The sequence below is a fragment of the Rhipicephalus microplus genome, chromosome X (genome assembly GCF_043290135.1).
Source record: "Rhipicephalus microplus isolate Deutch F79 chromosome X, USDA_Rmic, whole genome shotgun sequence".
Lineage (NCBI taxonomy): Eukaryota > Metazoa > Arthropoda > Arachnida > Ixodida > Ixodidae > Rhipicephalus > Rhipicephalus microplus.
In genome coordinates this window covers 47,709,609-47,724,601 of record NC_134710.1, presented here as the reverse complement: position 1 = coordinate 47,724,601, position 14,993 = coordinate 47,709,609, and the positions used below count along the sequence as shown (strand labels likewise).

Sequence of the window (14,993 nt, the reverse complement as noted above, 5' to 3'; positions counted from 1 at the left end):
CTTCGATTTCCTGACGAACAATGCGCGTGACGATGTGGTTGCGGCCGTGTTGGGCAGCCGGGTGAATCGCTGAGTAATACGGCGGCTCTTGGCTTCTTCGAACTGCCGGCACTCTTTAATGATGGCGTTGACGGTGGCAATGTTGTATACTAGAAGATTAAAGGCGTCGTCTGCTATGCCTTTCAGCACATGGGCCACTTTCTCAGACTCACTCATGTGCTCGTCAATCTGGCGGCATAGGGCGATGACGTCGTGAATGTATGCGACGTACGACTCCGTCGACGTCTGTGCACGAGCCACCAGTTGATTCCGCACTGCTATCCGCCGCCCAACGGTGTCGCCAAAAAGGTCACAAATCTTCTCTTTAAAGGAGTCCCATCTTGTAATCTCCACTTCGTGCGTCTCGAACCACACCCGCGGTGGGCCATCGAGGTAAAAAAGCACATTGGCAAGCATAAGAGTCGGGTCCCACCTATAGCTTGCGCTGACCCGTTCGTACCGGTTGATCCATTTGTCGACGTCAATGCCATCCTGACCGGAAAATACACCGGTATCACGAGCAGGAGGTAGAACGACGTACGTATAAGTCACGGAAGGGGCAGGTGGTGAAGACGATGGTTGTTCAACCTGTGACATGGTTGGACCTGTGATGATGCGGCCGTTGCGGAGCTTTGTGATGAAGACAGGGAAGTACCCAGCTTGTCCACCACAAAGATGTTACATAAAAATGGCATGAGGCCTGTCTATTTAGAATCTATATTGAAACTGATGCGTATAGCATCGACTAAGATGGAAGACAGCACGCACAACCAACAGACCACTTCCTCGTCGTCTTCTGACCCCTGATATGTCAGCTACGTAGCAATATTTTCAGTTTTAGTCAAGCTATAATAATAATATCATATGCATGAAGAATAAGCTGCTCATATGTTATATATTCACTCTCAACTTACTAAGTTAAACCTGGATATAATGAAATCAAGAAATTCTCAGGAAAATTCGTTATAAAGAGGATTTCGTTATGTTCAGGTTCAGTACAAAAATTTGAAAAACAAGTGCACAAATTAAACAAAATGGGTACTGAAGAAAGAGCTAACCCCAAATACTTATTTAGCGCTAAAAAACTCTGTTATTATTACGATAGCAATTATATGGACACTTGGCGGGTTTTGTTGTCGGCACCTTGTTTCGTAACCAGTCCAAATAGATAACATGCCCCCGTGCACCGTAACTTCTTGAAGGGGTAAAAGCACGTGAGCAGCGCTGCTGAAGCAGAGACCAAATGAGCCGGCCCATCTCTATCGCCTGGAGGGCTTATACAATAACATCCCCCTGCGTGTTAGAAGTGCCGTCAAATGCTCAAACAAAGGAAACAACCCATCTTCAACGAGCATGAAAAAACTTGGTCTGGAGGGGGGGAGGGAGGTGTCGCTCGATTAGCAACAGTGAACTTTGATTTCAAGGGCGTGGTTGCGATTGCTGGCGCGCGCACTATCTCGGCAAGCATCGGTGTGCTTTCAATGCGCAGTGACTCTGAAAAGAGCGCCTCTCTCTGGAGCGACTGTGGCGTTTTGCAAGAGGGTCGCAATATCAAATCCAAAAGTTGGCTGCCTGCCTTACTTTATATAACATTACAATTTGTTACTATCGCCATGCATAGCATTCAACTCGCCCTCATGTTGTTGCCCGAGTTAATCGCTAATCGCGAAGGCTACGGACACATGAACTTGCGGCGCAGCGCAAGACGGAAGCGCATAAAGAGTCAACCTCCAAAGATCTGTTGTCACTACGGTCTCTGAGAGTCTCCATTAGCACCTAATCAGACATTTTGTCGGTAGTGACGACCCGGTTCTCCACATAAAAAAGCAAAAAAGCAAAGCTGATCATTGTCGGGGGCCACACCGTGCGCTTGTGATGAAACCATGCACGCGCGCATGGCGTGAAAATGAAGAGCGAACGATACGGATGCCGTGGAAAACTATTCGGTAAAGCACCCTTTTTATGCAGCGTGGCCCCACATGTGATGCTAACCAGAAGAGTGGCATTACCAATGCGAAGGTAGTTTTCTTTCTTGTTTTTGATTTGGAGGCAGGGGGAGGGAGGGCACATCCACACATGTGTCTGCGGCAGCAAGAGTGGTGGCAACGCTGGCTCATGGGGCACAGACCTGCCTCGCACACACCGCCATGCAATAATGAGCACTCACTTTTGCATGGAAGTTGCTGCCGATGCGTCCCGCTTTGCCGGCGGTGGGGAAACCGCGAAAGATGCATGCTCGTGCCAAAATGACAAAATCGGGGCAAAATTTCTCATTGTCTGTGGTGAAAATTCGTTATATCAAGGTTGTCTCCTGCTGTTAATTTGTTGCAAAGAGGTCGCAAATACATGTGGTTATCTGCGGTAATGGGGGGAATAGAAAAACTTCGTTAGATCAAGGAATTTGTTAAGTGGAGGTTTGTTATAAGCAGGTTTAACTGTATATATTTGGGTTTTTTTTAACAAAGATCTCACCCACCATTGAATCCTTGAAGAAAATAAAATTTCATTGTTTTGCTAAAAAAATATTTTTTTGGTTAAGCACATGTTATTTTTTTGGTTAAACAGTGGCCTTGTTCTCTGTTGTTGAAATGGAATTTTTTTATTACCTCATTTGAAAACTGACTGATAGTGCTATATGAATTATTTATTGTATGAGATTTGTCTTTTTTATTTTATTTTTATTAATTTTTATAGTTAATGTTACATAGTGATGATGCAGAGTTGTTTATGTAGACTTTCCTTATCTGTTTTGGTTCTTAGTTTCAGTTTGTATTTTTCAATCAAATCTTTTTTAAACAATTTCAGGAAGTGCAACACAGGCATGGTGTTCCTCATCCCATCCCGGCATATCTGATTAAACCAGTTCAGCGGATAACAAAGTACCAGCTGTTATTAAAGGATCTGTTAGCATGCTGTGAAGATGGTGTACAGGGTGAAATACGGGTTAGTGTGCATCTGTCAGCCCTCCTTTAATATACATGTGATACCTGAATGTTCATGTACTATATGTAGCTTTTGTTTTCTTCAACTGCCCCCTCTCTCTTTTTTTCAGGATGGCCTGGAAGTGATGTTGAATGTACCGAAAAAGGCAAATGATGCTATGCATTTGAGCCTTTTGGATGGCTGTGATGTAAGCTTCTACTTCTCACTTGTATTTCAGTGAAACTTTATTTAAAATTATTATCATGAAGCTTGAGAACTCAGTTTTAACTTTTACGTTGACTGCAGTATTAATTAGCTTCATGTATACATGAAGTTGTCATAAATCTACTACACGGGAATATTTATTCACTCTGCAAGGTGATGCATGATTTAGTTTTAGTGACACACAGTACGAGAATAATGGGCCACTAGAGAAGTTGCTAAAGGGACACTAAAGGCAACTATTAAGTCGACATCGATTGTTGAAATAGTGGTCCAGAAACCTCGTAGTGTTACTTTTGTGCTAAGGAAGTGCTTATTTTGAAATGAATTCACATTTTAGTGGCCCGCATTGGGTTAGTGCACTTCAAATTACCCGCCTGAACGAAACGTCTGACGTCATTGTTGCCGTGCACAATGTTGCCTGGATTTATTGCGTGGCCGCTGACACTAGTAGCAGCAGAGGGAAAGTAGTGGGAGCCCTACAGCAGCAACAACGGCCATGGGACGATTTCTTGCTATGTCCTCCGAGATGGCAGGCGTGCTTGGTTCAACTGGGCCTCACTAGATGGCACGCCCTGTTCAGTTTAACCAGCCAAAAATTGAATTTTTGAACCACTCGCACCATTCTCTGTTGTAACGTCCGGCAGTTCTTTTTTTCATGAATCAAACAGAAACGAACAAGCAGCACTTTATGCGCCTCTTGATGCACAGAAGGTTTTTTATTTAGGTCAGCTAGATCGAATACTAGTGATTAATTGTAGGCGGTAAGTGTGACGTCATCGGGATCATTTTGCGAACGTCCTAGTGTGGCGCATTTCTTCTCGTGCATTTGCCTTAATTTCTCCGTAAGTAGGACACTGCTGTTGATAATATTGTCGTTTTAGAAGTTGTCATACATTGCGGTTTCACTCTGACGTAAATTGTTACTTGACTTAAGTGTCCCTTCAAGTAAATGAGTGTGCTTATGGTCCAGCTTTTAAAAAAAATGATTCACTGTATCTAAAACTACCAAGCTGAACATTTTGTTTATGTGTGTGCGTGCACATGCATGCATGTGTGTGTGCATGCACTTGCGTCAAGATAGCCATGTGATGTGTCATTACTCTTGCACTGAAATTGTGAAGGTACAAAAGGTCACGTTCTTACATGTAAGGACCATCTTTCAAGCGAGACAGAGTGGTCTTGTGCACTTGTAAATTAGTTCTTTGCTATGCAAAATGTCTGAAAGCCAGCAAAATATGTATGCAAGCTAAACAACAGTTGAAAGGTTAGTTGTTGAGGCTCAAGTTAGCCCTGTATAAAAAAAAACAAAAAACAAGATCCTGCACGTGAAAAGAAGAAAGGAAAAATTGTTCTGCATATCTGACTTTTGAACGACTGTTTGATAGGCTTGTAGCAAACAGTTGAAACAAGAGGAAGCAATATTAGCCAGCCTTGAGTGAATAGCAGCGCCTGCTTGGAATCTTTATCATCCATCTATTTGCATCCCTTTTATTGGCAAGGACAAGCAACTATTACTCGCAGTCTTAATCAAACGAGGCAATGCGTTATGTGGGATACATGGTGTGTACTTCCACGTGTACCATATTGTGGTGTCTTCAGTGGGCAGTAGGTATTGGTAGTAGCGAAAGTGTAGGCTAACTAGTGAGGTTGGTTAGCTCAGCTGCAGATTTGCTGCAAGCGATAGCTAGGCAGGCCATGCAATTGAAACCTCTATAAAAATATTTATCAGCCTTTCAAAGAAGCTTGTGTGTTCAAATAGTGCACAAAACCAAATGCTGTGCAGTACACTTCTAAGTTCCACCAAACGTCTGTAGCATTTAGGTTATCATTGTATGGCGTTGTTTTCTTTGTTTCTTTTTTATAGGTTTCTCTTGACCAGTTAGGTGAAGTTGTGTTGCAAGATTCCTTCCAAGTTTTTGACTCCAGAGCAATTATCCGCAAGGGCCGGGAGCGGCACATCTTCCTTTTCGAATTATATTTGCTCTTCAGCAAAGAGATGAAAGATTCCAATGGCAAAGTAAAATACGTCTACAAGCAAAAACTTATGGTGAGTGTATTCTCCTAATTCTTGCTATCTTTTGACTTTGTGCTTGTGCCCAAAATGCGTTATTGAAGAGCTTAAACTCTGGCCTGCATGTTTATTTACAGACATCTGAAGTCGGCATAACAGAGCACGTAGAAGGAGATGAGTGCAAATTTGCTGTTTGGACAGCAGTGTGGACTGAGCATGGGCCCACATCCGAGAACAAGATAATACTGAAGGTAGAGAAAGTTGCTTGGGATTGGGCGAATAGCAGAACTGTAAATTTGGGGACATTTCTGTGATACTGTAAACTAAAATGTTTAGAAACTTTTTTTTTCTTGTAACATCTTATTTTGGTGCTTCTTAATTGTGGCAGGGCCACAGTTACAGAAAGGGGAAAAAAAAAGAAAACAAGAATTTGTTGACCTTAGAGTGTGTTAATTCAATGCATTCTGTAAACATTGTGGCATCTATAGCATTCTGTTCAGACTGTGATGCCTTGTGACTGAAATGCAGTCTGTGATAATGTGTTCTAGTGGGCTACTCAGTTCTGTGACAGGATGAGTCAGTGTGCCAGAAACAATAATGTTCACACGAGCATGAAGGATTAATACATTGGACATACATGAAGCTTGGTGTCTGTTTAACATAAGTTCTGTGCATGCATGTCGGAAGTCTTACACCGCACAGTTTCATCATATCATACTAACTAGATAACTACCCGGCCAAGAAACTATTGGATAAGCGTGGCTTGTTCTGGTTGGCACTTTTTAAAAGCTTAAAAGTATCAATTCATTACTAGTGGATGTTGTTAAACTTGGACGTACTTTTGTGATACTAGTGATACTATGCATAATGAACTTTCATTCCACATACTTACTTCAGTATTTTTTTTGCCATTACCTATAAATGTGTGTTTTAAACATATTTTAGCACAGTGTATTTATTTATTTATCTATTTATGCATTTTATTTTTTGTCGACACAGGCTTCCTCACTTGAAGTAAAGCAGACATGGGTGAAAAAACTGCGACAGGTGATTCAGGAAACCTGCTTTAATTCTACCCTATCAACACTGAACCTGAACAAGAGCACCAAGCTTACTTCCAAGCTTTTCAGCAACCGATCGAGCAGGTAACATACCTTTGTTTCAGTGTTTGTGTGAAAGCTTCATACTAATGATGTGCTTGCCGATTTTGATTTAATTTAAAATGTTCTTGATATTCTCAAAGGAGTACTGACACAAAACTTTGATGGAGAGACAACTTGTTTAATAGATTTGCGTTAGGCACACACAACTAATTGGAAGAAGGCACATACAAATACGTATTTTTGTATGTTCGCTGGTACCGAGTTTTTCGTGTATGTTTCCACCAAAATCTGTGAGTCATAACAAGCTTCGCTTATGAAAATTAATCCAGCATGCAAGCCAGGCTTGTGCAGTGCTCTATAGAGGGAATACATATAAATAATGGTACTCAGAAAGACGGCTTTATTTATCTTGTGCTTAGCTCCTTATTAAAATTTAATAATAATAATTTCCGGTGTTTAGCGCCCCAAAATCATCATATGATTATTAAAGACGCCGTAGTGGAGAGCTCCAGAAATTTCGACCACCTGTGGTTCTTTAACATGCACCCAAATCTGAGCATACGGGCCTTCAGCATTTTAACTTCCATCGAGAATGCATCCGCCGCAGACGGGATTCGATCCCGCGACCTGCGGGTCAGCAGCCCAGTGCCTTAACCACTATGCCATCGCAGCGGGGCCCTTAATCATAATTTACAAGTGCACTTCCCAGCACTGCGTATTCTCCTAGCTAATGGTGGCACGTGGCCTGTTTCAAGTGGAGACGAGGCACTAGTGGCGCTTGCAGGGGCTTGTCTATTATGTTTGTTTATGTCAAGAGGGCAGAGTCTACATTTTCTACGTCATAGCACAAGCAAACTGCATTTGAACACTTGCAGTAAGTGAATAGCTGACATTAGTTGGGCACACTGCATAGCCAAAAAGCTAGCTTTACAATTATGAAAAGGGTCTATTGATATTTACAATGGACCTTTGCAAAACCTGAAGTGAGGTGTGAAATGGTTTACATTTATCAGGAGATCCACTTGCTGAGAGAAGCTGTAGAACAGTGGGATCCCTTGTGGACTGCTGGAAATAAGCAGGAACCTCTTGCAGTGATAGAGAAGGAGGGGTGATCGTAAATAATGCAACATGCAGCATGAAATAGGGGCCTTTTGTTTCTTCCTGACAAAGTATTGTGTTGCTGAGGGCCACACTAATTCGATCTCAGCAGCTTGTCAACATGTCGTGCAATCTGCAGCCACATAGAATATCTTCCTAGTTATGCTCGCTGTTCAAATATACAAGCCTGGAAAAAGCATGCTTGTACTCTCATGGGGTAGGAAGGGGAAACATATGGTTAAGGGGAAGCATAAGTCAGCTCTATCATAATGCAGTGGTGATAAGTGGTGAGGTATATCAAAATTCTGACAAGGTCGCTGTCACAGGACATACCCCAGCATTCTAGAACGTCTCAATCACTCTTCACTTTACCTTGGCTTGAGAAGGGAATGGGAGCGCTGTCTCTAGGCAGAGCAAGTTGCTGCATATCAGCCGCAACCTGCCGCGATTTTTGAGAACCGCAGCATCATTTTCAGTCAAGCAGTGGAGCAGTTCTCAACTCACACTCGATCCGGCACACGTTGCTGGACTGCCTGTTGTGACAACAGTGCCACTTCCAGCTACAGCTTGTGATGGCGCCACACAACACCACAGAGTTTTCAAACTGAGCAAGTTCTGTAAATGTTTCTGCAGACCACAGGTTGTGGACACCTGGCATAGGAGGAATAAATTGGACACCATGAAGACATTTCATAGAACAACAATTTACAAAAAAAGAAATTGGAGGTCCATTAGCTATTGACTTATGTATCTGCCTTCTTGAGCCACATCACCAAACCCTGTTTGAGGTTTTGTCGTTAGCTGTCATTCTCAAATTATTTATGACTTTCAGCTTTATTTCTACCATGAGTAAGTTGCACTGGCATTTTGGTCTTGCCATTGGAAACACTTGGTTAGTTCACCAACCATGAATGAGCATGACTCAGCACAAAGAAGAGACTGGAAAAAGAAAAAAAAAAACAGAGGAATACTGCATACAACATTGTCACTGATGCATTTAGCGATGTAGCTGAAAGAGCCCATTTATATTTCCTTATGGTGTTGCTTACAAGTATTTTTGTCTGGAGTAACAAAAATAGATGGTTCTGTTCAAAGTTTGTTTTTAAAACTACATGAATGCAAGACCAACCAAACATGAGGTTGGCATTTATTAAGCAGTTTCCTTTGAAAGATTTCGATTTATTGAGATTTAATTCTTTACAGAACATTAGAGGTGCCCTTCACACATGCCAAATATATCATGTTCCTGCAGGTTCTCAAGCTTTGTATTGATAAATAAAAAATATATTTTTAAATGTTTTGCAGCTCTTCAACTTACCAGGACCCTTGAGGGGTAGACATGAAATTGCAGGTGTAGTAAGCTCATGATATTATAGAGTAACAGAAAGAAATTATGTTTAGTTTGCTTCTAGAATTGGGACTTTATTTCCCATGATCACTTGGATTTATTCTTCACCTGCTGTCATAGCTCAGCATGTGACATGCCCCGTTGCTGAGCTTGAGGGTGTGGATTCAATTCCTGGTCACTGTGAAAGAAATGGGAGAACGCCTGTCTGCTTAGATAGAGGTGCATGATAAGGAATCCCAGGTGGTCAAAATAAACCCAGAGTTCCTCGCTACGGCGTGCCTCTTCATTCTCTTTGTGTTTTATTTTAATGTGTCCTGTGTTGTGTTGCGGTTACCTTTGCTAGTCATGAATCACCAAATGGCGTACACCCACAGTATGTGTGCATTCCTGCAACACAACTACCCATAGGGCTGTGTGAAGTCACCACAATTGTACTGTATCTTAATGTCACAGTAGCGTATTTTTCGATAGTTGGGCCATGTGAAATTTGACTTCAATGTTAAAATAAAACATCAGCATTTTCTTAGCTTTAGACCTCATCAGAGTTTTTTTTTATACAGATTTTTATGGCATAGTATTCCTGGTTTCAAAAATAAATGTCAGTAACTCTTTAAAGACTTCCACTGTATTGAAACAGCTGTATACCTGAAACAGAGCTGTGGACAAAAACTAGATTTTGGTGCTCACGTAGAAAAGGTTCTCTGGAATAAAGTGTGTGCAGAAACCAGTAAACTTTTTTTTTATACTGAAACGATATGATCTTCCCGTTAACTTGCAGTGTTATGTTTTGCCTTTTTAGAGACTTTGAGGACTCCTCCCAGGATGAAGGCCTCACTGACATGCAGGAGCGTGTGTCAGTAGCTTCTTTTGGGTCCAGTAACACTACTGACAGTGAAAAGGTTAGTGATGCATGATCCTCGATTTTCAGTGCATTTAAATCAGTTAATTAACCTGTCGTATCTGGCTTATGGTGGCATGCTATTGCTCATTCTTTCCTGCGTGAGCACAGATGAGAAGAGAGAAGTGCATCCATATAAAGAAAATTTTAAGTTAGACTAGTAAAGTCTTTGTCCAGGAAAATGAAACTGTCAACATATTATGTGTAAGCAAACAGTGAAAAAGGATGAAAGTTCAGAGGTTATACCATCTTGAAGCTCTTGCACTAGTATTCCAGGACATCGTGGATGTTTGCCATGTTAGCACAGCACTATATAGCAATTTATTGACAAGCAAGGGGTGGAAGTGCTCTGCCGATTGCGCCATTCTGTGCCAATCTGACCTGCTGCGCCAAGCTGTGCCTAAACGGCAATTTGCGTGTGCAATGCCAAATTTCGTCGAATTTTATCATCAACCGAGTAACACGCGTGTGCCACACAAAGGACACAACCACGTCCATATCAAATTAGTTTGGTCACGTCGTAGTTTGGTTCATGCAAGAATCTTGCACCACGTGAACAGAATGCATGAATCTTGTCAAGGTGGCGTTACCTTTTGTTACCGCCCCATTATATGCGTAAAGCTGTCTTGCGTAAACCACGCCCGAATGAAATTAAGAACCATTTAGATAATCTCGGAACCCTCTGATGAGATTACGTGCACAACGCATACATTAGAGTTTGTTCTGGAACTTACGTGGTCACTATAGCGATAACGCTGGAATCTTCGATGGTACACGTATAAATTCCGACGCACTTCGCTGCTTGGCAGATCATCGAGGGTCGACGCTTCATGTTCCCTGCTACATGTCTACAGCGTGTATTGCTTGTAGACTGACGTTTTGTTTTCTGGGCACAGGTCCGCCCAGCTCATGAAAACATTGTCTGCTGCCTTCGTCAACATCACGTCCCCATGACAATACAAAGACTGACAGCTAACTCTTTTGGATTCGACATCCCAACACTCTACAAAACGCAGGTGTAAGAGAATAAGCACAGCTGCTCCAGGGAGAAATGCCCTTATTGCACAATCTCTTCCCTTTGAGAGCGCACTACGTAAAACGGTTTACGAGCCGTGCGCTGATGCTTGCTGATAGCGCGCGCGCCATCTATCCCAACCACATCCTTAGAATCAAAGTTCGCCACTGCTGCTCGAGTGACCCCTCCCGTGTATTTTCATGCTTGTTATAGATGGGCAGTGTGTTTCCTCTCTGCTTGAGCATCTGACGGCAGGTATAACACGTGGTGGGATGCTATCGCGTGCACCCTCTGAGCGATAGACATCGGCCGCCTCGTTTAATCTCTGCTTGAGCAGCGCTCGTCCCCCCAGCTTGCGAAATTTTACGTGCGGTTAGAACGTACGGGTAAGTCTGTTCGCTTGATCAGCATTGCATGCTTAGTAAAAACCACTGAAATTTTTTGTGCTTATCATAAATAAAAAATTCTAATTAACAGTGATGTGTGACTCGAGACATCTGCTCCAAGACTAAATTTTGATGCTCCAAAACTGCATTATTCTTGCTCCCAAAGCTGCTTCAAAAGACTGAGGCCCGCTTCCACCCCTGTATATTGTATTTTAGAGCATGCGTTGGCAACTTGCTGGCTGCATGCAGCCTGCCGAGCAGTATTCTGCGGTTCCTGACATAACATCAAAGCCCCTTCTCCTACTTGAATCACTTAATAGCTAAAGGCCAGTATATACTTTAAACAGGATTTTCGCTTGTAACTAATGTTTAATTAGAACTTTGTGACATGTGCACTGAAACTAAAGATCAATTCCAATCAGGTTTGGGCAGTATTTTCAATTCGTCGAATCTTTTTCTTTGTCTGCAAGCCCCCCCGTTGTCATTATTTGCTGTGCTCTCCCCCCGCTGTGTGAGCTTCACGAAACTTGGCCCTCCACCTAGATAGGTTGCCAACCTGTGTTCTAGAGAAAACGGAGACTTATCATAGGGAGCTTTGAGGACGCTCAATTGCATAAAAATGAGTGGCAAATCTAACCCTCTGTGGCAAATCTAACCCTCTGTTACATAGAGTTTACATAACTCTATGTAAACATTTGATGTACTACAAAGCAAAATGACAAATTGTAAGAAGGATGTAGTACAGCCGAGGCCACGTCTGTGTAGAGCCCTCGATCAGCCAGTTTTTGCTCTGCGAGCCGAAACTTTGAGGCAGTTTCGGGCTCTGAAGTGGTGTATCAGGAGCATGCACGGCCTAGTTGTCAGGCTGACCATGTCAGAGCCTGATACTGCCCCAAGGTTTTACCCAACAGAGCAAAAACCGGCTGTTCGCGTGCTCTACCCACGTGGCCATGGCTGTACGTTGCAGTGATGAATGTGTCCCTTAATCCATCCTTGGTTGGCAGAGATATGGCACTATACGAAGACGAAAGGTAAGTTATACATAGGGGTGATCTTCAAGACAATTTACATGCCTTTACGAGAAACGCATTAGAGTTGGTGGATGAAAGCATTTTGGAACAGCCCCAAAAATGCTGTATTTAGTAGGCTTGTGCGAATGGTGAATTTTAAGTTCGAAGCAAATTTGAAGCGAATACTAATTTTGATTAAATAATTTCGAATCTAATTCGAATGGTATGTATGACATATAAAAAATAAAGGTAATATATATCATGACTTAACTAACCTGCACAATACTTCTTTTGAATTTAAATAGGGGCTCTATGCAAATGCTTCTTTTTTTTCGTTTAAAGGAAGTTGAAACAACCTTGAGTAGTAGTTTCAGTGGGGTGCGAGTGATAACCTGTAGGATACTTAACATTTGAAAATTTATTATACTTGGATCATATAAGCTGTCATAACAAGCTTAATAAAATCAAAAATTGATTTGTGGATAACATGTTCCTTTGAAAGGGCCCTGCAACACTTTTTTAAGTAGCCGTGGAGTCAGTAAACATGCTTGTTGCCTCGCAAATTTACCGCCGCAAAGTTTCTAGAATCAGTTCAGTACGAGCGGAGTTCCAAATATTTGTTGCACGCTTGCATTCTCTCTTCTCGTCTCGACGAAATAGCTGTAAGTTAAGCAGGGAGGAATGGCATGTCGAAAGAAAATACGTCACACACACCTCGTTACCTTGAGCACCTCTTCTTTTTTTTTTCTTCGAATACGCGGCTTTTCAGTGTGGTTGTGCACATACTTGTGGACAAGTGGCGGTCCCAGTAACGAGTGCACCATGCTCAAATCAGCCAATGGTTCTGACCAGAGCCGTATATTCTTTCTTGGCTGTGGCAAGTGATTTTTGAGCTTGTAGTGTCATTTGCCGACGGAAGAAAGCATTGTTTAGCTTTGAAAATTTATTGTGAATTACAGGCTGCATGCTGCGCTACAATATTTGCCTCGCGTGTTCTCAGTAGCCTTGACTACCGATCGACAGTGTTTTTTGACCATGTTCAGTAAGTGTTGCAAGGCCCCTTTAAAATTGAAGGAGGGCTTCGTGGCAAAGCGAATGTTTCTTAAATGCTTTTACAGCTTAGCACCACTACATTGCAGTGAAACCCCCTTTACAGGTGGTAACGTGCAGACTATTATACATCCATTCGTTCATTGTGAATACTTCGAAAATATTCTATAATTTAAATTCAAATCAAAGTGAATGCGAAAACTCAACTATTTGTTCGAATATTCAAAGAATTTGAATATTCGCACAAGCCTAGTTTTTAGGGTAAACAATAACACAGAGGATGCAGCATGGTAGTCACCGTCGAAGAAAACGTGGGAAGCTCTTGTGCCCATAGTTTTTCTGTGGCGGTGAGGATTCATTGCTGGTTATTGAGCCCCTCGCACACAAGGTTTGCTTTGGTCATCGTAGTCCTCAGGCAATGCGCATAGGGAGTGCGGACGGGAATGTGAAATATCAGTGCAGGGTGAATTTTGCCAACATTTCTTTAGAACCATTTGTGCTGCTGACCATGATGTATAAGAGTTATCAGGAAATCAGGAGACTTCTTTATCTGGTGATTAGTTATGCAGAGAGAGAAACATCATCTGTAGGTATGAGACTTAAAGTTGGGCCATTTGGTGATACATTACGACGAAAAAAAGTGCCCCAACAGATGGAACAAAGGTAGGTACAAGACAACACAAGTGCTGACTCGCAACTGGTGATTTATTAGAATATGTGTGTTTTTGTCTGTAAATCACTGGTTGAAAGTCAGAGCTTGTGTTGTCTTATACCTACCTTCATCCCGTTCGTTTGTGTGCTATTTTTTGCCATAATGTAGGCGTAGTAGGAAAACTGTGCTTCATCACTTTATGAATGCTCTGAACTACACCACCAGGTGGTGGCTTCTCTTCCTGAGGTGCAGGGTTTTTACTTAAACAGGAATATTTTTTTTCTTGTTTTTTTTTTATCTCACTGAGGAGGCATTTATTTTCTAAGGCAACCAGGACCAACCGAGTCGAGTTATTCAGCAGATGGTAGATAAATATAGATTCTTTTTGAAACAGTTCTCAGCAACAAATCTCAAGACAGTGGTCTGGAACTGATGTACCAGTTTTGTGTTTTCGGTATTTAATTTTTGGCTATAGTAGTCATCCTTTTTTACCAATTAAGTGGGTTCTGACTCTCTTGGAAGAATAAAAATATAGCTGATTGAAGGCTAAGTGCTCTTCTATGATGCCTCTTTACATCTGAAACAATTCTGATAAATAATGTGTATAATATGAAGATCTAAGATAATGGTGGTATATAAACAGGACAGAAGGATCATCCTTCTGTCCTGAATAAAGAGAAGCATAGAATCATCCTGGATGATTCTATGCTTCTCTTTATTCAATTTTAATGTTCTTGTGCTGTAAAACTTTCAGTTTCAGAATTATAAGAAATCAAGTGTGGTAGTATTTGTTATGGATAAAAAAATAGTGGAGTCATAAATGATGTTGGATACATAGCTTCAATAACTTTTATTTTCTGATGTTTTCACGGACTACTGGAACGGCATTCTGACTCCCGTTATGTTGGATGGTGAACATGTGCATAGTGAACTTGTAGTCAAGTAGCCATGAATGTAGCATTTTGCGACCGTAAATTCAATATTTGCTGCCAGCATTGCTCATAACTAACTCGCTGCCGCATAATGGGAATAATTTACTAGCTTTAATAGATGTAAGGGTGTTTGTAGTATCAGCTGGGTAGTAATTTTTGGGGATACAATTACAGTTTGTAGCACAACTGAATATGGAACAGTATCTAACAAAACGAAAAGTTCATGGGAATTTTAAAGCATTTAACAATGGCTTAACAAATAAATACTGACGCTGGAAGCCACGAGGGGACTTGCCAGCATAGC

The 14,993-nt window shown here is 41.7% G+C and overlaps 1 protein-coding gene across 3 annotated transcripts in view; it reads left to right on the top strand.

Annotated features, from left to right (window-relative positions):
* The window catches only part of trio (trio Rho guanine nucleotide exchange factor), a 458,133-nt gene that overhangs the window by 149,186 nt on the left and 293,954 nt on the right, over positions 1–14,993 (top strand). For all 3 annotated transcript variants that reach the window (XM_075876473.1, XM_075876472.1, XM_037427115.2), the window contains exons 30-35: positions 2,845–2,982; positions 3,092–3,169; positions 5,051–5,233; positions 5,335–5,448; positions 6,197–6,342; positions 9,546–9,645. In XM_075876473.1, the coding sequence (XP_075732588.1) occupies positions 2,845–2,982; positions 3,092–3,169; positions 5,051–5,233; positions 5,335–5,448; positions 6,197–6,342; positions 9,546–9,645 (759 nt within the window). The remainder of the gene's footprint in view (positions 1–2,844; positions 2,983–3,091; positions 3,170–5,050; positions 5,234–5,334; positions 5,449–6,196; positions 6,343–9,545; positions 9,646–14,993) is intronic.